Below are 22,367 nucleotides of genomic sequence, written 5' to 3'. Positions count from 1 at the left end.
AAATACCCTGTATGTTATTTTTGTAGAAAACGTTGCACAGTAGGCACTACTGGGAAACATATAAACATGCAATCATAAAACCTCATGGTATGAAGTGCAGTTTCTTACTCTTATCAAATATATCTCTCTGGCCGATCTTACGAAGGGATCGAGTCCAACCACCATCTTCCGTGGGGACCGAGCCCAAAGCGCCATCTTAGGTAAGGAAGGCGTTGGCAGTTCCAACTGCTCACGCTCCTGCTGGCGGAAGAGTGGTCCTCTTCTAGGGGGAGCTGTCTCGGCAATCGGCACTCCCCCGCATTCAGCACAAGTGTCAGAAGGCCGCATGTGGATGATGGGATGTGTAACATACTGGACTTTTATTTACGTGAATAAGTCAATAAAGGAGGAAGGGAATAATCGAAAGGCAGTGTGTGGCTGATGGGATGTGTAAGGGGCCGTCCATAAATGACGTCACGCGATTTTGGACGATTTTTCCCCCCCCCCCTCGTCACACGGCGTCACAAAAAGTCAGACCCCCCTCAAATATGACGTCACAAAGCTTTGCCCCCCCCCCCCCCCCCCCATTTATTTTTCAAACATGCTTCAAATCGCTTTAAACTATTGTCATTGTAGTGCGCATTTAATGTGGCGCTGCACTCGGATGTTGTAGGAGAAAATATTTATTAAAAAGTCTATTTAATGAAGTAGAACGTGTTGTCTATATTTATTTAAATTTGCGCATTTTGATGTGACGTCACATTTATAACCCCCCCCCCCCCCTTCGTCATACATCGTCACAAATGTCTGACCGCCCCCCCCCCCTAGGTGCGTGACGTCATTTATAGACAGCCCCTAAAAAAAAGGCTACAATCATTTTTTTCATGATATAAAGACGTCAATATGGGAGGAAGGGAATACTCCTTGGTTTTTTCGGTAAAGTCACGTAGGTTAAAAAAGGAAAACAAATAAATTAAATCACGACGTTTCGGAGGTAACACAAGCTTCCGTCTTCAGGTGAAACGGTCACAGCAAAATTGCTGTATCAAGTGAAGAGAAGTCCCAAGAGACCTTATATACTGGTTAAGGGGGAGGAGTCAGGATGGGCCGCGGGAAAGGAGTTGTTGTGAGATGGTCAGTCTGGCTGCTGGAACTGAGCCTCTGTAATGTAGATGGCAGAAGTAGATAAGCAAGCTAGGATTAAGCCGCCTTTTTTCTTATGCTGCTGGGTGGGTAAAATTCAAAGCAGGCCACCAGTGTGTGAAAAAAGAAGCTAAACATGATCAATCTAAACTGGCTGTCAATCAGTAAACTGCACGATAACTAAAGTAAAAAATTAAGCTAAACATGATAAGCAACGTGGACAAATCTTTGGTAGTATCAAAGATTTGTCCATGAGGCCATCCAGATATACAAACACAGACATAACTTCAACCGAGATGATGGATTCAGATTGCGCAATCATTGGAAAGATGTAATTAACCAAGTTAAACTTTAGTTACCGTGCAGTTTACTGATAGACAGCCAGTTTAGATGTATCTTCTTAAACATATCCATATTACCAGTCTGTTACCCCCCCCCCCCAGCTCCACGTACCACCATCAACATCACCACACGTTGCTTATCATGTTTAGCTTCTTTTTTTACTTTAGTTTCCGTGCAGTTTACTGATTGACGGCCAGTCTAGATGTATCATGTTTAGCTTATTTTTTCACACGCTGGTGGCCTGATTTGAATTTTACCCACCCAGCAGCATAAGAAAAGGCGGCTTAACCCTAGCTTGCTTATCTACTTCTGCCATCTACATTACAAAGGCTCAGTTCCAGCAGCCGTACTGACCATCTCACAACCCCTCCTCTCCCGCGCCCATCCTGGCTCCCCCCCCTTAACCAGTATATAAGGTGTCTTGGGACTTCTCTTCACTTGATACAGCAATTTTGCTGTGACGGTTTCACCTGAAGACGGAAGCGCGTGTTGCCTCCAAAACGTCGTGATTTAATTTATTTGCGTTCCTTTTTTAACCTACGTGACTTTACCGAAAAAAACAAAGAGTATGAATCCTTGCGGTCACGAAAGCTTCAAGTCTAGAAGAAGGAAGGGAATAATCTAGGCGAATGTTTTGGTTACTCTTTGGTTCTTTCGGTAGAAATTAAATAATAATAGAATACGACGTTTCGATTGCAACACAAGCAACCATCATCAGGTACAAATGAATGAGAAAAAAACTACTTCAAATTTTTCAATCTTTGGAAGAACGTAATCAACCAGGCTATGCGTTAACTGTGTGCTAACCGACTCTCTGTGTTGCATTGCATTACACTTCCTAATTATGCTAAATTTGCTTTCTACCGTGCTTGTTCCGTGCTTGTTTCTAAGTCCATTCTCTCCTCTGGCCGCTTTGGGCAGTAATTCCACACAACGCTCCGTGTTTGTTTGTGTAGAAGTCCAGTGTCCAGCTCGTCCGTCACCTATGGGCAGGAATTCCACACAACTCCCCCTCTGCCCTCCCCCCCCCTCTCTATTTAAGTCCTCGACAGAGAGACGTTGTCTTTCTGTGTGCCTATGTGTGTGTCTCTCTCTGTTTGTCTTTGTATAAGTCTCTCTCTGCTTGTGTGTCTGTCTATGTGTCTCCGTGTCTATGTTTTGTCTCTGTCTCTCAAATTTAGCAATCGTTGGAAGAACGTAATCAACCAGGTGTGGTGTTGACTGTTGTGTTGGCCGACTCTCTGTGTTGTATTGCATTATATTTCTAAGTTTACTGGGTTTGTTTTCTCATTCATTTGTACCTGATGATGGTTGCTTGTGTTGCAATCGAAACGTTGTATGCTATTATTTAATTTCTTTCTACGTGACTTTACCGAAAGAACCAAAGAGTAACTCCTGCAGTGACGAAAGCTTCGAATCTAGTTTGAATGTTTTGGTCTCATTGCGTTTTGGGGAAGGCGGGTTGGGGGGGGTAGCACAGTTTTTATAGAAGTGCAATAGTCCGGTGGTGACGGACGCCTGCAATCATTTCAGTTTTTCAGTTTCATTTATTTGGTATAGCCCTGTGAGCCATTTGGCTCTTGAATCGGGTGCAACTGCAACAAACAGAAAACAAAACATGAACAAAACAACATCTTAATGTGACTAAGTGCAAACAAAAAATCCAAGAAAATACAGCAAAATATTGCAGAAAAAGCACCGTACACCAACACTGTGTGCAAAAATCCCAGTGGGGTGCAAGTCAAACAACTACAACCACCACAAGACAACTTAGATTAAGGCCATCAGTCTAACTCCTTACTACAACAAACAAACATGGCCAAACCAAAAAACTTTTCGAAATCACCAAAATAAAGCCATAAAAGCAATGTAACAGTGATCATAGGAACTGTGACCGAATTTTCACAATAAACGACATATACAACATGGACCACCAAACCCTGCAGGCGAGGGTTGGTGGATCACCACACACACAGATGCTGTGCAACTCACTCATGGGCATTGACAATGAGCCGTATAACCCTGGCTCGCCAGGAAATAGTGGCACGGCAATAATGCGTGGACTCCACCTTGATTCGAAGCTTTCGTGACTGCAGGAATCCATACTCTTTGGTTTAAAGTCACGTAGGTAGAAATTAAAATAAATCACGACGTTTCGGGCGCAACACACGCGTCCGTCATCAGGTAGGAAAAGCCTTTTCCCACCTTTTCGTCGTGATTTATTTTATTTTATACCTACGTGACATTCCCGAAAGAACCAAAGAGTATGGACTCCACCTGTTCCCTCTGAACGGGTAAGCGATTCTCCGCACCTCTGATTAGCACGGTTGGCTTACGTGTACGGTGCGAAAGAAGTTTCAACATACATAGAGACCCACAGACTCACATATACGCACAAACTTACAACACACACCTACAGACTCAGAGACCCTTAGACTCACACAGAAACCCATAGACTCACGGAGACCCTTTAACATATAAAGGGACCAATATACTCACAGAGCCATAGACTTACGTGGATATCCAGTGGTTTACATAGAGACTCATAGATCCGCATATAAATCTATAGACTCACATAGAGACCCCATACACTCAGAGATGCAGACTCGTTTAAAGACCCAAAGACTCATAGCTTGAAATTGTATTTCTTTATAAACTTCGTGTTGTGTTTATTTCGTTATTCTCCCGGTTCTCCGGTTTTCTCGTTGTCTGGCAACACCCTTCATATATAGAGGACAGCAGAGCTTGGGAAATCGTTGTGAAGCGCCGCCTCCTCTGCCACCTGACGTGGGGAAGGTGTGAAGGATGTCGTGGGTTCGATCCCTACGCTGAAACCTGTACATTTTGAGTTTGCATTTTCTTCCAATGGTTGCGTGGATTTTTCTCCGGTGTTTTATTTTATACAAGCTTAAGAGTACAAACGTTTAGAATATTTGACTGCTATACACTTCCACGTGAGAATCCACTTCGTTGAGCTATGATTTGTGGTCAGGTGGCATCTGAAAACGAACAATATAGCTCAGTGGCCCTTACCTGGTAAAATAAGTACTGTATACGTGTTATCGTATTTATGCTGTTACTTATATTCTCCACAACGACGCTAACAATGATTACACTGTAACAATTTTTTTGTTCCTGGGTAGTAAGTGTTATTATCTAATTTCTTATGCCTCAAAATGCTATTATTCCCCATAAACTTTTCTTTTGTGACTAGGACAGTGATATTTTGAAATGTGCCTAATTTGAATGAGAAAACGTGGTGTGCATTTGTGTCATTCCTTCACATAAAGTCCTGGTCACAAAAGTACCCCCAGGTAAGATGGCGGCCATCTTCACACATTGCGATGACGCCATTTCCGCTCTACACCCCGCCCTCCCTCCCTTCTTCAAACATTGCGATGACGTAATTTCTTCTTTACACCATCCTCGTCCAATCACGCGCGGGCTCCTGTGGGCCGGGGCGCGCGTTCTCGCCGCCGATTGGTCCGTCAGGCGCGGCGCGTCTGGCTCACAACGCGGCAGTGGCGGAATCGCGGGAGCCGGCACTGTTGGGTGAGTGGGGGGCGCAGAGAGAGTGGTGGGACAGAGAGAGTGGTGGGGGCAGAGAGAGTGGTGGGACAGAGAGAGTGGTGGGGACAGCGAGAGTGGTGGGGACAGCGAGAGTGGTGGGACAGAGCGAGTGGTGGGACAGAGCGAGTGGTGGGACAGAGCGAGTGGTGGGGGCAGAGCGAGTGGTGGGGACAGAGCGAGTGGTGGGGGCAGAGAGAGTGGTGGGGCAGAGCGAGTGGTGGGACAGAGCAAGTGGTGGGGGCAGAGAGAGTGGTCGGACAGAGCGAGTGGTGGGAGCAGAGAGAGTGGTGGGGCAGAGCGAGTGGTGGGACAGAGCGAGTGGTGGGGGCAGAGAGAGTGGTGGGACAGAGCGAGTGGGGGGGCTGGTGAGGAGTGGGGGGCTGGTGAGGGGTGGGTGAGGTGCACAAGCCGCAGGTGAGTCGTGCTCACAAACTCGTCAGCTCCCCCACGCTTTACCTGTGGTGGGGGTATCATTATGATGATGATGATTGCTGCCATTCCGCTTGTGTTTTACCTCGGGAAACTCACCGACTCTCACGACTCTTGTCAGGAGCAGAAGGGGGGGGCGATGTTGATGCTGTGTGGGGGGGGGGGGGCGGCGATGTTGATGCTGTGTGTGTGGGGGGCGATGTTTGATTGTCTGAATCGGTCCTGGGCCTCCCCCTCGGTCGACTTGGCCTCAAGTGAATCACTGGTGCGGTGTGCAGTAAACATCGCCACTGGGGAGACAAAGGCGGTCGGGCGTAGTCATGGCCGCCTACCGCCTCGTGTGCCGTGCCGGCCTTCACAGGTGCTACTCGCTAACAGCACTCGCCTCAACAGTCTGTTGGTGCTTTACGGGGGTGACCTTTGCATTGAGTGAATTATCGGTCGTTGTTTCCGCATTGCCGATATTTGGCCAATACCAGTCACACTGCGTCCCCTCCTTTATCTGTGTTTGCACCACGTGGAGCCCTCTAAAGGGACGTCTGCGCCGGTTAGAGAAACATTCAGGCTGGCCCTGCACACGATCCATCCTGGGCTTTACCAGCAGGCAGGATTGCGTGCTGAGCTCACAAATCCTTGACAGATCTGGACACAGTCCCATCGGTGAGCTCCTCTGGCAGGCGAGGCTTGCGTTGGCTGGGTCATTGTAGCCCGCATGCCAAGCCACCGCATACCCAAACAGCTTATTATGAAGAAAATAATAAGAATAAGTTTTACCCTTTCTGGAAATAAAAAAGGTGTTAAGATGTTCAAACACCAAATAGAAACATTTTGCAAAGAACCATGTCTGCATGAACCACACGTGCCTGTGGTGGACATGAAACAAACATGCTCTGACAACAATGCATGGCATTTTCTTTGAAACTGATCGGATAGAGGGGGCTAAACGGGCGCGACACGGGACTGGGGAAGAGATGGGGCTTGAAGCATGCGGAGCAGAGTGGCCTTGCCGATGGCCGTGAGTGGCCATGCCGATGGCCGTGAGTGGCCTCGCCGATGGCCCTGAGTGGACTTGCCGATGGCCCTGAGTGGCCATGCCGATGGCCGAGTGGCCTCGCCGATGGCCCTGAGTGGACTTGCCGATGGCCCTGAGTGGCCTCGCCGATGGCCCTGAGTGGTCTTGCCGATGGCCCTGAGTGGCCTCGCCGATGGCCCTGAGTGGACTCGCCGATGGCCCTGAGTGGCCATGCCGATGGCCCTGAGTGGCCATGCCGATGGCCCTGAGTGGACTTGCCGATGGCCGTGAGTGGCATCGCCGATGGCCCTGAGTGGTCTTGCCGATGGCCGTGAGTGGCCATGCCGATGGCCGTGAGTGGCATCGCCGATGGCCCTGAGTGGACTTGCCGATGGCCGTGAGTGGCCTTGCCGATGGCCCTGAGTGGCCTCGCCGATGGCCGTGAGTGGCCTCGCCGATGGCCGTGAGTGGGCTTGCCGATGGCCCTGAGTGGGCTTGCCGATGGCCCTGAGTGGGCTTGCCGATGGCCCTGAGTGGGCTTGCCGATGGCCCTGAGTGGGCTTGCCGATGGCCCTGAGTGGCCTCGCCGATGGCCCTGAGTGGACTTGCCGATGGCCCTGAGTGGCCATGCCGATGGCCCTGAGTGGCCTCGCCGATGGCCCTGAGTGGACTTGCCGATGGCCCTGAGTGGCCTCGCCGATGGCCGTGAGTGGCCTTGCCGATGGCCGTGAGTGGACTTGCTGATGGCCCTGAGTGGCCTTGCCGATGGCCCTGAGTGGGCTTGCCGATGGCCCTGAGTGGACTTGCCAATGGCCCTGAGTGGGCTTGCCGATGGCCCTGAGTGGGCTTGCCGATGGCCCTGAGTGGGCTTGCCGATGGCCCTGAGTGGACTTGCCGATGGCCGTGAGTGGTCTTGCCGATGGCCGGTAGCAGCGGTGTCAAGATCGGCCTCTGTGGGTCAGAGGAGGAGGAGGCTCGTGAAGGACGCTGCTGCTCCTGGGCAGCTGGGAGGCAGTCGCCCTCCATCAACATCGACGGAAGGCAGAAGGATCATTTCGGGTTCAGTGACTGTCGCACTACACTGCATGCTACCCCCCCTACACATCTCTGAGTGTTAGGGGCCGTCCATAAATTACGTCACGCACCTAGGGGGGGGGGGGTTGAGAAATGTGACGTCACATCAAAATGCGCAACTTTAAATAAATATAGACAACACGTTCTACTAAATTAAGTAGACTTTTTAATACATATTTTTCCTACAAATTCAGTGCAGCGGCACATTAAATACGCACTACAATGACAATAGTTTAAAGCGATTTGAAGCATGTGTTTTTTTTTGGGGGGGAGGCTTTGTGACGTCATATTTGAGGGGGGGTCTGACTTTTTGTGATGCCGTGTGACGAAGGGGGGGGGGTCAAAAATTGTCCACAATCGCGTGACGTCATTTATGGACGGTCCCTTAGCTGCTGTACGCGCACAGGTAGCGAAACTCAACCACCATCCGTTGTCAAGAACCACACCGCGTCTGGGTGTGTGGACGATGATACAATTGATGATGTTTCGGGCAGCGGTCCTCCAGAGCACATGAAATATGCCAGAAGAGAGTGGGAGTCGGCACTTGCTTACAACTCTGGGGCCCTGCTGAGAATCGCGTGTTTAATGATGCCCCCAGTGTTGTTAGTCGGCTTCATGGAATGCTGTACAGGTTGCATCGAACATTACTATTAGGTAGCGGACACGGCACTCCGTGACTGTCCAGGTAAATGCACCCAGTCAGAGTGACTCAGCACACTTGTGCACTGCCACCGCGCCCTGCAACGCCGACACGTCGAGACACGCCCTGGTGATGGCAATGGTCGACCTCCCCGTCTCCCTCCAGTGGGCCCCCCACCTCACCCCCTCTCCCAGTGGGCCTCCCACCTCCCCGTCTCCCCCCAGTGGGCCCCCCACCTCACCCCTCCCCCAGTGGGCCCCCCACCTCCCTCTCCCAGTGAGCCCCCAGTGGACCCCCCACCTCACTCCCTCCCACCTCACTCCCTCCCCCATTGGGCCCCCACCTCCCTCCCCTTGTGCCCCCCACCTCCCTCCCCCAGTGGGCCCCCACCTCCCTCACTTAGCGGGCCCGCTATCCCTCAGCGAGCCCACGTGGACAGGTGTGTGTGTGTGTGACAGTCACAGGTGTGTGTGTGACAGGGTCACACAGGTGTGTGTGTGTGGGACAGGGTCACACAGGTGTGTGTGTGTGGGACAGGGTCACACAGGTGTGTGTGTGTGAGACAGGGTCACACAGGTGTGTGTGTGTCAATTTGTGTAGCACTTCCAACAACAGTCTGTTCAGGCTGTACCGGGGATTTTTTATCTCCGTAGGAGAGTGAATGTTGTTGGAAGCGATGGCACAGTGGTTAACGCGCTGCAGAAGCGGTCCTCGGCCCTCCTCTAGGTGGACTCGGCCTCGAACGAGTACTCGGTGCGGTGTGTTAAAACTTCGCCATTGGGCAAGGCGTGGTGCTGGCCACCCACCCCCGCGTGTGCCGTGGTGGCCTTTATAGGTGCTCGCTAACAGCACTTACCGCAACAGTCTTTGAAGGCTATAGGGGGATCTTTGTCTTTGTAGGAGAACGCGAGAGTGTGAAAGTGAGTAGGTATGGGTGGTGTATTGAAAACATTTGATACTGCTACTGATACTCCTGCTGTTATGGAGTGACTCATGCAGCCAGCTGTGGCTGCACAGTTTGGTCGTACATGTTATGTATATCGTTTATTGTTACATTTGAATCACAGTTCCTATGATCACTGTTACATTGTTTTTATAGCTTTATTTTGGTGATTTTGAAAACATTTTGGTTTGGCCATGTTTGTTTGTTGTAGTACAGAGTTAGCCTGCTAACTTGAATATAAATTGTCTTGTGGTTGTTATTGTTTGACTTGCATCCCACTGGATTTTTGCACACAGCGTTGAAATACGGTGTTTTTTCTGGAAGACTTTGCTGTTTTTTCCTGGATTTTTCTGTTGCGTGTAGTCACTTTAAGATGTTTCTTGTTCATGTTTTTGTTTGTTGCATTTGCACCCGAGTCAAGAGCCGCCTGGCTCACAGGGTTATACCTAATAAATGAAATGAAACTGAGAGAGCGTGAGTGAATGTATGAATGTGTGTTTGTGCTTGGTGCAAGAAGGTAGTAGGTGCTCGCTCACAGCACTTTCCCCAACAGTCCGTGTAGGCTATACGGAGGATCTTTGTCTTTTGTGAGTGTGCGTTTGTGTGAGGGTGTCGAATTGTACGTGTCTGAATCTTCCGTTTCTTTGAGTCTGTATGTGTGTGCCAGTGTATGTGCATTGTCTGTTTGCCTCGATATTGTGTGTGTATCTGTTCGTGCATGTGGGGGGAGCGGTGGCATAGCGGGTCGCGCACTGCGCTACGAACCCGGCCAACCGATTTCAATTCCCACTCACGGACAACACTATCGATGATTGTTTGATCCTGGTCCTGGGCATCTCCTAGGTCGATTCAACCTCAAATGAGTACCTGCTGCAGTGTGTAAGCATCAGCACTGGGGAGACAAATGCGATCAGGCGAATATCTGTGAAGGCTATGAGGGATCTTTTTTTAGTGCCTGTTGATGCCTGTGGGGTGCTGCAGTGTGGTGGTTTGCACACGACACTACGAACCCGGCGACCCAAGTTCGGTTCCCCTTTCACATACATCAGCGGCAGTCATCTGAACCAGCCCTTAGGCGCCTCTCCTAGATCGACTACGATACATTCCTCCTGGTGCGGTGTGTATCGCGTCAGTACTGGCGTGGCGCTGGCCACACCACCTCCCCTCATGAGCCGTGCCAGCCTTCATGGGTACTTGCCATAAACAGTCTGTTCAGGCTACGTGGGGGATCTTCATCTTTGTGTGCGAGTGAGTGGAGTTTGTGTGTTCTTCCTCTGGGTTTATTCCTATAGCTAAAGACAACAAACAGTCCGATCTCCTATAAAGTAGTGGTAGTTGCGTTCCTGAAGAACACCACCTTATGGAACAATTATAACAGGAACAAACCGCGTTATATTAACCGTTTGGTAGCACATGAGATGTGTAACGAAGACCGATCAAAGACTGAGGCGTGGTGGGTAGCATCTAGAAGCATCCAGCAGCATCCCGCCTTGTACAGCTGCTTATACCTACTCGCCAGATGTAGTTCCGCTCGTTCAATCTCGTTATATCACAACTCGCATCCGTATTCTAAAAAAAAATGTTCCCTATGATACATTCATCGCGTTATATATCCAGTTCGCATTATGAAATCACACGGCATTTGCAGAACGGACTAGCACCACCCTCCTGCAAAAGGCGTATTGAGACTCGTTGAGGCTTTCCTGGGCAAACGAGTGGAAGAGTAACGATGATACTTTGTCTGTGTCGGTTGTAGGTGGCGGAAGGAGAAGCAATGATGCTCGCAGTAACCATACAGATACTGCTGGGTGAGTGGCACCCCTACGCACGCGCACCACACCAACACGAAGACAACGATTAATGCAGACATGATTCCTTGCAAACGGCACCACGCCCGGCCACATTTGTCTCCCTCGTGGCGACATTTACACACTGCGCCAGGTACTCATTTAAGGCTGAGTCGACCTAGGGGAGGCCCAGGACCGGTTCAGATTATCGTCACTGGTGTTGGCCATGAGCGAGAATCGAACTCCTGTCGACGGGTTCGTAGCACAGCATGCTAACCACTGCACATACCACGCACATAGCACACATGCACAGTACACACGCTCAAACACACAACACACAACAACTTCAGTACACATACGCACAAATAAAAAGATTCCCCATATAGCCTTAACAGACTATTGGGGCAATTGCTGTTAGTGAGCACCAATCACACACGATGCACACTAAAACACATACACAACATAGCACAAACATATGCATACAACCTCAAACAGCGCATAGCACACACGGTACACATACACAAATGCACACGTGTACATAAAGCACACACATCGAGTACACACGCCCAAACACAATGATGCAGATGCTCTGGTGGTGATTCAGACAGTGTTGATGGTGATGATCCTCATGACAGTGATGAAATTACAATTTTTTTTAATAACCCTGTTTGTGGTGCTCAATATGCGAACACTAATGGTACTGCTGTTGGTTTCGGTGTTGCTGCTGCTGTTGTTGCTGCTGCCACTGGTGCAGCGCTGCACGCCGCGCTGGCGATGGAGCTGTGGGGGCCGCGGGAGCTGCGCACCGTGGAGGGGGCGCCAGTGCTGCTGCTGCCATGCGACTTCCGCTCGGTGGCACCGATCTCCCCGCTGCTGCGCGTCGTATGGCAGCGCCGGGACTCGCCAAAGCACCCCGCACAGCCGGTACCGGGGGGGTGGTGGGGGGCGAGTTCTTGTGAGTATTTACAGTAATAAAATTAAAAACTATTACACTTTTTTTTTTACCAGGTAAGGCCAACTGAGCTACACAGTAAACCCTCGCCATGCGCGAGTTCTGGATTCGCGAGTTTTTCATATTCGCGAGTTACTCAAATGTTTACCGATTCCCTATTCGCGACACCCACCAGTGGGCATAGTGCCTGCAGACCACCGACACCAGGGTGGTGTGCGCAGAATGTTGTTACATTGGAAACGGTCTGCTGCGATGATTAGGCATGCCACCTCGGCTGCCCGCTTAATCCACAAGTCTCGCAGTAATCCATCTCAGAACTCGCCATTGTGCATTTTTACTTTATGCGTACGACTTACAGTCAACTCGGCTACACATGTTTGTATAAACAAGTCGACTGAGTTTTTTTTATAGGAAAGCGAATGCAATCAGGAAGCAGGCTAGCGCTCGCTCCCCAGAGTGCTAAAATGATAACAACTGTGCGACATTGTTATCAAACACCCCTGCATCTCCCGAGAAGTTATCCTCCTGAATTCATCACCACCACCTCAATCGTCGTCAAATCATCAAACGTTATTAAAAACACTTAGTTTAATACATTAAAACCTTGGATTGCGAGTAACTTGGTTTGCAAGTGTTTTGCAAGATGAGCAATTTTTTTAAATAAATATTCATTTGATAAACGAGCGAGGTCTTGCAATACGAGTACTGTAGTACGTACAGTATACGCTTTGTCTGCCGAGTGTCACGTGATCACAACTGATATACGAGTGCTTTGGATTACAAACACGCTTCCGGAACGAATTATGCTCGCAATCCAAGGTTTTACTGTATTTATATTTTTTTTAGTGTAGTGATTGTTATTAAACATTTACCATTTCCCCCAATATGTTCACTCGTACCAGGAACGTAATCCCCATTTTTTCCATTTCAAATGAGGTTTTTTCTGCATTCACGAATTCCGAGTTTGTGAGTGTTTTTAAGAACATAACCCTCGCGGATAGAGAAGGGCTTACTGTATAGCTCTATTTCAGAAGCGACCTGGCCACAAATGAAAGCTCAACTAAGTGGCTTTACACGCGGAAATTTATAGCAGCCAAATGCTCTAAACACGAATGTGGAGTGAAAAACTGGAGGACCCTGGAGAAAAATCCACACGACCATGGGGAGGACATGCAAACTCCAAATATACAGCAGGCTTCAGGGTTTGGATCGAACCCACAACCTCCTGGTATACTGGGTGAGGTAGTTAACATCTCCTAGCCACCGCGGTGCCCCGGCAAAACCCTGATTTACGCCTCACCCAATACCCTCATTTACGCAAATACATCGTTCACTTGATTAACACTGCTACCCGATTAGCATCACCTCAACACCACCACACTTACGTCGCTGACAGCATCGTCCGTCCTTTCTCGCTCTCCGTCGCCTCTCAACCTTCGCCTCCACCACCTACCCTGTCAAACACTTCTTTTAATTAAGTCGTTTTGAATATTCTTTGTTAGCACCTTTCAGGAACGCTTCCCCCGACGTAATCCGAGGTAATTACCATACGTTACCTTGAGAACTTGCTACCACACAATGTTGCCACTTGACGTTGCCACGTGATGCCAGTTTTATTTCCCTGCCACTGGGTGGCAGCAGTGCACATTCAGAGCAACTCGCAGGAACACCTGCCGGGCTCTGCATACGAGATCAACACCGTGCGTGGTAGTCACGGGGAACCCATGCGGGGTGCGGCACGTGTGCCTGAGCAAGGCTGTACGGGTGCGTGTGGTTGACGTGAACCGGCGCAGGTGCTGCTGCTGGAGGGGCCGAGCGACTGGCGCAGCGCGGGGCCTCTGCGTGGCCGTGCTCGCTGGGCGGGCCGTGTGACCGAGGGCAACGCTGCGCTGGAGCTGCTGGCGCCGCAGCCGTCCGACTCGGGCCTCTATTCGTGCGATGTCCTCAACCTCCCCGACGTGGACGGCGTGCCGACCCGCACGCAGCTCGTTGTGCTCGCGCGCGGTAACGAACGCGCACATGCACACACGCACGCACACACCGAGACAAAGGTTCCCCCCCCGTGTAGCGTGTAAAATTTTTGGACCGGTTTCGACATTCAGTGTTTCAGCAGAGCAAGGTTTGCTTGCACCACTGCTTATGAACGTTCAGATGTTTATAGAAGCAAGATATGAGTGCTAGTTTTTCACATACCTCTATAATTACACAACACAGAATACTTTCAGTTATGAAACTAATACAAGGCTGAGTTATGAAACTGACACGAGGCTGCAGGTGTTACCTTCGCGGACGCGTAGGGAGACGATAATGCAATGACAAAGATCCCCCGCGTAGTCTCTGACGTATGCATGTTGAACTTCTTTCACAACGTATGCAGCCAACCGTGCTCATCGGAGGGGCGGGGAAGGACAACAAACAGCGCAAAAAACTGTTCTTAAGAAATAAGATGTCACGCTCGATTTAAAAGTGCATAGCTCCAGTGGCTTCTTGATATCGGAAAAGAAGAGCGTTCCAGAGGGCTGCAGAAGCGCAATCCAAAGGCGCGCGATGCGGTGACCATCTTTGTTCCATGGCCAGCCAAAAGCCACTGCTGCTGCGAGGATGAGCAAAGTTTGCAACCCGCTACCACCACTCATACTCGCAGCGCCTCACGGCTCTCTAAACCTCCAGACGATTTCGGGAGGGAGGCGTGAGAGAGGAGGGAGAGGAGGGGAGGAGGGGGGTGGATTCATGAGAGGGTGTAATGGTGGCGAGATGTTCACTACCTCGCCTGGTATCCAGGAGGTCCGTGGGTTCGATCCCGAGCCTCACGCCTGTTGCATATTTGGAGTTTGCATGTCTCTCTTCCTGTGGTCGTGTGGATTTTTCTCTGGGTCCTCTGGTTTTTCCATCCACATGTAGAATCAACGTCATACGCTCAGAGTAGTTGGCTGTTGCTATAAATTTCCATGCGAAAATAAGCCACTTCGTTGAGCTTTTATTTGTGATGGCCAGATCCCTTCTGAAAAAGAGCTACTTGGCAGCTCAGTGGGGCCTTACCTGGTAAAATAAAAAAGTAGTTTATAGGGGGGAGGGAATGGTTGTGCTCGCTCGGTCTGTACTCGAGGTGCTGGGACATGCTGTAGCCTCCTGAGGCACGATTCCTTCCCCTGTGGGACGGGGCAGAGAGAGAAAGAGAAGGGGGGGGGGGTAGAGAAGTAGAGAGGAAAAGGGAATGTGGGTGAGGAGAGAGAGAAGGAGAGAGTTAAGTTAGAAAAATAGAGGGAGAAAGAGAGAGTGAAGCCATCAAAGGCGCTCTCTCTCCGCCGATTTCCACCATCCAGCCGTACGGAGCAGGGCACGTTCTCAGATCTGCTTTCCCTTTAATTGGCTCTAATTGGGGGGTAATTGCCGGGATCCCACAGTCCGCCGCCTTTGTGGCGTTGGCGGCTCCTGCCCCCGTGGTGCCCCAGCGCCAGCTGAAGCCCCCCCGGGGCAACAAAGCCTTTCTGTGGCGGCGCGGGGGAAACCGGCTCTCAGCGCCGTCCATGCGCCCCGTCTCTCGCCTCTCCTCGTCCGCAGCGCCGACCCCCAGACCTACCAATGGGACGCGACCGGAGTCGGAGTCTGACTCGCCCACGCCGCCCGCGCACGCCACCGTGGAGAGTGAGCAACGCGAGAGGGCGTGGGGAAACGTGTCGTGTGCGAGGCCTGGCGCCATGCAGTTTGTGCTGGCTGGTGCGGGCCTTCTGGTGGGCGTGGCCCTGCTGGCCGCAGCGGCAGCGCTCGTGAAGAGGTCACGGAGGAAGGCGACGAGGTGAGGCGGCTCCGCTACAGCTGACAAGGGGGGGTGTGATTGTGTTGGGGTCTGATTGTGTGGGTGTGTGTGGGAATGGTGACGTAGTTGGTTAACGTGCTGCACTACAAACCCGGTGACTCGAGTTCGATTCCCGCTCACGGCGAACATGGGTGACGATTATTTGAACCGGTAGCTCACCCTCTCCCAAGATCGACTCGGCCTCAAATGAGTACCTTGTGCGGTGTGCAAGCATCGCTTCTTGGGAGACAAAGGCGGCCGGGCGTGGTGATGGCCACCCACCCCCTCATCTGCCATTTAAGCCTTCATAGGTGTTGCTCGCTAACAGCCCTTGCTCCAGCAGTCTGTTAAAGGCTATGCGGGGAATCTTTGTCTTTGAACTCCAATCAAACGAATAATAGCCTCATCTCAGCCATTGAAAGTTGGAGTTGGCATCGTCCCCCCTTCTCCAGATTCCGAGGGTAATTGAGTAAGGTTCAGGACTGTGGCTCATGCAGCTGCAAAGGTTGCATTTGATACACGGTTCAGACCTCCTCACCAGAGACCCTGGCTGACAGAGGAGGTGTTCCAGCTGGCTTGAGAGAAAGTGACAGGCCCACTCCCATCGTCTCCAACAGTGTTTATCATTGCAAGGCCCCACAGGCCACTGGCGGCCCCGGGGTGGCCTTTAGTGCAGCCTCTGACATGCGGCCCCCAATAATACACAAATAGTGAAAACACCCCCCATCATCGTACTGTCAAAAACCCCAATGGTTTTAAATATGTGGCGGCCTTCACTGATGATGTCTAATCGGTGAAAGTGGGCCCCCCTCTGAAAGTTAGTGAGGAACACTGGCCTAAAACATCCCACGTTGGAGACTGAAGATGAGTGGTGGTCGCGGGTTGCTGAGGAGATCACAAATCACTGTCCAATTCCACATATTACAGTCCATAATGGAAAGAATGATCATTCGATCTTTGATCACCAACATGCACCTAGTCTGACACAAGCGCTGTGGTGACGACGCCTTCACTTAGTGGTGAATGAACGCTGCTGCTGCTACCACTGCTGCGGCTGCTATTTCTGCTGTAGCTTCTGCTGTTGCTACTGCTGTTGCTACTGCTGTTGCTACTGCTGTCGCTACTGCTGTTACCTCTACTGCGTTTGCTGTTACTGCTGCCGCTACTGCAGCTGCTGCGACTGCAGCTGCTGCTATTGTTGTGGCTGCTACTACTGTTGCTCCTGCGGCTGCTATCTTCGCTGCTGAACAGACGCATGGGTGTGGAGTTGCGTCTTCACTTCCTTGTCTCCGTGTAACAGGAGTCGATTCGAGGAGCCAGAGGAGCACGGGGATGGGAGCACCGTGACCCTGGTGACCTCGTGAGGGCAGCACGGCGGTGGGGGGCGACGGGGGACAATGGGGGCGGTGGGAGGGGGGTGCGGGAGGGCCGGGGAGGACGAAGTTGTTCGTCAATGTTGGGGCTGTAGGTTAACGTTGAAGCTGTGGGTCAGCATTGAGGCTGTTGGTTAGCACTGAGGCTGTACTATAGGTCAGCGTTGAGTCTCTGAGTTGGCGTTGAGACTGTCGGTCAGCATTGAGGCAGTGTGTCAAAATTGAGGCTGTGGGTCAGCATTGAATCTGAGGCTGTAGTTAACGTTAAAGCTGTAGGAAGCATTGAAGCTATGGGCAGCGTTGACAACTCTAGGTAGCGTTGAAGCTATTTGTGAAGAGTTGAGGCTGTGGGTCAGCTTTGAGGCTGTGGGTCAGCATTGAGGCTGTTGGTCAGTGTTGAGGCTGTGAGTCAACGATGGTAACCAGTGGTGAAATGATTATCCCCCTTCCAAAGAGTCAGGATCACAGTTTGATTCCAGAAACAATCGTTCCTTTTATAGCATTGTGGTGAATGCTTTTTGGCACCTGTAGTGGGCTGCCAGGGGTTACATGAACCCACTGCGTACACCGCGTACAGATCTAATCATGTCCTTCTCACGCGTGTGAGGTGCTGCTGCCACGACATCTTTCCTGCAACAGTGGCCGTTCCGCAGAAATAGTTCTGATCGAGTACATTTGGTACCGGTGCGGTTGTTCTTACAGCACACGGAAGGCGCTGCTCCTGGGCCTGCTGTGTTTCACAGAAGTCTGTCCATAATAGAGGTTTTGTTGGATTAGATCGCGTAAATGTGAATGTGTCATTTAACCCGCCACCACCCGTCACACCCACTTACTAAGGGTTTGTCATTTAAACAAAACATGCCAATTATTTGCTAGTTCAGCACACACCAATGTGTGTTGGAGAGTAAACCCACAACAACATTTACAGTTTGAGTACAGTGACGTTTCGCCGGTAATTACATCAACCAGCCTCATCAGGCAACAGCCAGAGAGCGGTCTGCACAGCTTACACTGGCAGCGGGCGATGTCGCTGCTGCTACGGTGCGCGATCCCAATTGGGTAATTTTTGATTGACATTTTCCACATCGCTGAGCAAACATTTTTTGGAATATTTGCCAAATTTTGATTCCTGCTGCTGGCTCACGAAGTGCTGCCCCCAACCGCTCTCTCTCCGCACGACGTCACGGGATCTCTCCGTCGTCAAATGCGAGTGAAGCGGACGGCGCATTGGAGTTAATGTGCTCAACGCTCACTGTCGCAGTAATGACCTAGGGCGGCCTGCCAGATTCGAACCGCGGAACCTCTCCAGCAAGCGGTGATCGCTGACTGTGGCATCTCTTTAAGTTATTCCTATTTTATTATGAGTATTTGTCGGTGTTATTTATTGTCATGTCGACCCTGCTGTTACACGTCTACAGGTGTCATAGAAGCACCAGACTGTCTAGGGCAGAGGCGTGACTCTTAGTCGGAAGTTCACAAATGGGCCGCGTCGGGAGACGCAACTCGCCGTGGTGACGAGTTAATTCCCTCGCCTGGTGTGCATGAGGTCGAGCGTTCGATCACCAACCTGCGAATATGCATCTTGACATTTGGAGTTTGCGTATCTGTCTCTCCCCATGGCCGTGTGGATTTTTCTCCAAATCCACGTCACGCACGTTGAGAGTATTCGCCTACCGCTATCACATTTCCACGTGATGACGACGAGCCACTTCGTTGAGCTATCATTTGTGATAACCAAGTCACTTCTGAAAAAGAGCTACGTAGCTCAGTGGGCCTCACCTGCGACGTAGAAAAAAATTGTTTAAAATTAATTCAGTCACCCCCAGGGCTCTGGAACGTGCGGTACGACGCACCGATCGGCAGTTCGTCGGTGGGTGAATCCTGGACCCCGTAACATGACGCCGGCTCTTGTGCTGGAGTCAGTGGGAGCCCGTTTCTCGGCGGCGGGGGGAGGGCTCGTGCTGGCAGAAGCCAAGAGGAGAGGCTTCCCTGGAAAGGCGGACCGACTCGCGTGCCCCAGTGCGTCTCGGGGTGTGTCCTGCCTTGCGACGCCGCAGACCCTCGGAGGCGAATGAGAATAGGGCCCCGGTGATATCGCTTCTCTGTCCTTGCCCAGGGTGGGCCGTGAGTTAATCCGTTGTTTGTACTCACGTTTGTTTACCAAGAAAAAGTCTTCGCTCAAGAGTTGCGCGCGATCCCAATTGAGCGGAGCGGTGGTGTAGCGGTTAGCGTGCTGCACTTATGGACCCAGCTACCCGAGTTCAATTCCCGCTCACGGCCACCAATACCGGTGACGATTATCTGAACCGGTTCTGGGCCTCCCCTAGGTCGGCTAACCATCAAATGAGTACCTGGTGCGGTGTGTAAATACATTGCTACCGGGGAGTGGTGCTGGCCACCCACCCCCTCGAGGGGGTCGGTGGCCAGCAGGAACGGCACACGAGGGGGTGTTCGCTCACAGCACTTGCCCAAATAGTCTGTTATAGGCTATGTGGGGGATCTTTGACTTTGTTTGATCCAAATTTAACAATTTTCAAGTTGGGATTTTTTCAGGATTGGGATATTTTGACCAATACTTTCACATGGGAGACAGAAAGTAAAGAACACGGAGGAAACCCATGCAGAACGGGGGAGAGAGAGATCACACAAACTCCATACAGAAGGTCGCCAGAGTCGGGATTAGAAACCAGGGCCCTTGTCGCCGTGAAGCGCAAACGTCTCCATTGGAATTGTCCGAACCTCCCAAACGTGTCCAGCACCTCACCTCCACTGAACGAGTCTTGAGACTCCATGAGGCTTCTCCTGGGTGTCAACCCCCAGGCCCCCCCCGTTTCTGCTGGTGAAATCCAAGGCCCCCCGGCAGGCATGGCCCCCCTCATGCTACTGCCGGTTTCCCTCATTGGCTGCTGTTTTGACTCGTTACTAAATCGCGATGCCATACGACGGCCCCCCTCATAAGAAGACGTCTCAATCTAGCAAGGGGGGTGGGGGGTGGGCTAGCATCGTGTCATTCGCTCGCCGGCCTGCAACGTTCGTCAATGTAAATCAACGGTGGGAGTCGTCGCATCGTGGTTACGTGCGGTGTGTGACGTCGGCGCGCTCGCTGCACGAGGCTTCGGCTTCTGCAGTGGGGGAGAAAACTAAATCCAGCCCTGGCGCGACCCACTGACCCGTGTGATGCCCTGGCTCGGCTCGCCTCTGCCAGTGGGGGGGAAAAAATGAGTAAATATAAATACAGTGGACTCTCGATTATACGCGTCCGGTTCATCCGATTTGCTCATAAATCACGCACCTGAGATTTTAACAAATTTATAGCTCATGGATTTTCCCTTGAGCCCAAATTAATAATCCTAAAAAAGTTATACATTTTTATTCTTGGAAATGTTTATTGCAAGTCACGTGCTTAAACCCAACAAATATATGCTCCAATTAATGCGAAATCCACGTGATCGCCTCTACAGTACAGTAGTTGCAGTCTTTACAACAGTGGGTGGAGTTTGATGTTGATTGGGGTGGCTCTGTTGTCATCCACTTCGAGAGAAGTCTTCTGCACGGGAGCAGGGAAGTGCTATCACTGAGCACGCATATCGATGAATGGATATTTTTTGAATTATTCGTGATTTTGAATTATCTGCGGCCATCCTCCCCATCATTAGCGTGGATAATGGAGAGTCCACAGTACATTAGACATTGTTGTGTTGCACTCCAGTCTCTGGGTGTGTGTGTGGGCGAGTTTTCTCTCCGTGCCTTTCATTCTGATCGTGCCAGTGGAGATATAAAAATGATCCATGACGGTGTAATGAATGGTTGAATGTAAATTAAAGCACTCCTTTATTGCTGGCTTCAATGTCATTTCGTGCTCTGGTGTTGTCATTCTTAACGCCAATGATTAATGTAAGCATTAAAAAAAATATCAATTGTTTTTGTTTAGCGAGACGATCCAAGGTGCCTGTCGGGGGGGTATACACGGGGCGGCAGGGCGCTGGCACTGCGCCCGAGTTCATTTCCCGACTTGGGGCGCCTTTCTGTACGGAGTTTTCAAGTTCTCTCCCTCTTCTGCAGAGCGTGAGCGACAGTGTGTTTGCGTGAGATCGAGTGGTGTTTTTTATTATTATTCTCCCACCCTCTGTTCTGCAATGGGTTTTCTCCGGCTTCTACCAGTTACACAATCGTGTAACTGGTATCAAGGGACCTTTTTGCTCGTATCAAAATATGAAAAATAAGAATGTTTTACCCTTTCTGGCAATAAAACATCTGAACACTTGTTTTATTGCCAGAAAGAGTAAAACCTATTTGTATTTTTCATACTTTGATACTGGCAAAAAAGGTCCCATGGATATAGCTGCTCAACCCGAGCTCTGCAAGTGCTCTGATAGGAGAGTTGTCTTTGTGATATTCGCCTTTTGGCGTTCTCTGTTCTGACACCGGTGAGACTAGGCAATAAAGAAGGCTATGCTTATATTATCAGAGCATGTGTGTTTGCATGTTCACCACAAGTGTGGTTAATGGAGATGTGTGATGCCTTGTAAAATGTATCTGGTGCTTGAATATCTTAACACCTCCTGTTTTATTGCCAGAAAGGGTTGATTGCAATTTCGCCAGGAGTTTAACATTTTTTTTGCCGTGCAAACTTGGCAGAACCCTCCCTGGAAAAACAAAAACAAGTCTTGAGACTCGGGCGGCTTTCCTGGAGTGAAACGAGCGGAATGAAAGCTGCTAATACAGCATTCGAATAAGCCTTGTACGTCAAACCACACTCGCGTTCTCGAATAAATAAGCCTTGTACGTCAAACCACACTCGCGTTCTTCATAGAGCAGTTCAAAGGCTCACCGCAACTCGTCTCACAAGCCGCGAAAGTCACGAATGCAAATCCAAAGGTGAGGGTTCAACTTACGGGGCCCACTGTCATCTTTTTAAATCGTCGCCATCCCCTTCTCTGGGGTTTGTAAAAGAAAAAACCGAGCTTCACCCGTGTGAAAAAAGTCAACGGTGGGTCGTCACACAACAATAAACCTGTTTATGCCATGGGAACGTGTAATTTTCCCCGCTGGCTTGCATGGGAGATCCTCCCAGAGAGAGACGTCATGTGACCTGCAGTGTGGAAGGCGGGTGAGCGAGCGATTGGGCGAGTTAAACTAAAACGAAACTTTTATGTTACCAGATAAGGCCCACTAAGCTGCTATGTAACTCTTTTTGAGAAGTGACCTGGCCATAAATGATAGCTCAACGAAGTGGCTTATGGGGAAATGTATCGCAGCCAAATACTCTAAACGCCTAAAATTGATTCTAAATGTGGAAGAAAAAACTGGACGACCCGGAGAAAAAT

At 50.5% G+C, this 22,367-nt stretch overlaps 1 protein-coding gene across 1 annotated transcript; it reads left to right on the top strand.

Moving 5' to 3' along the window:
- The first annotated feature begins 4,900 nt into the window (after nucleotides 1–4,900).
- LOC144737204 (myelin protein zero-like protein 2) lies at nucleotides 4,901–17,054 on the top strand. Its single transcript, XM_078619924.1, has 6 exons — nucleotides 4,901–5,016; nucleotides 10,889–10,940; nucleotides 11,674–11,843; nucleotides 13,665–13,875; nucleotides 15,433–15,667; nucleotides 16,968–17,054. Exons 2-6 carry the CDS (start codon nucleotides 10,907–10,909, stop codon nucleotides 17,029–17,031), a joined length of 714 nt encoding a protein of 237 aa, XP_078476050.1. The 5' UTR covers nucleotides 4,901–5,016; nucleotides 10,889–10,906; the 3' UTR covers nucleotides 17,032–17,054.
- The last annotated feature ends 5,313 nt before the right edge of the window (nucleotides 17,055–22,367 follow it).

Source organism: Lampetra planeri, chromosome 65, assembly GCF_965212315.1.
Source record: "Lampetra planeri chromosome 65, kcLamPlan1.2.h2, whole genome shotgun sequence".
Taxonomy (NCBI): Eukaryota; Metazoa; Chordata; class Hyperoartia; order Petromyzontiformes; family Petromyzontidae; genus Lampetra; species Lampetra planeri.
This window is presented reverse-complemented; position numbering and strand designations above follow the sequence as displayed.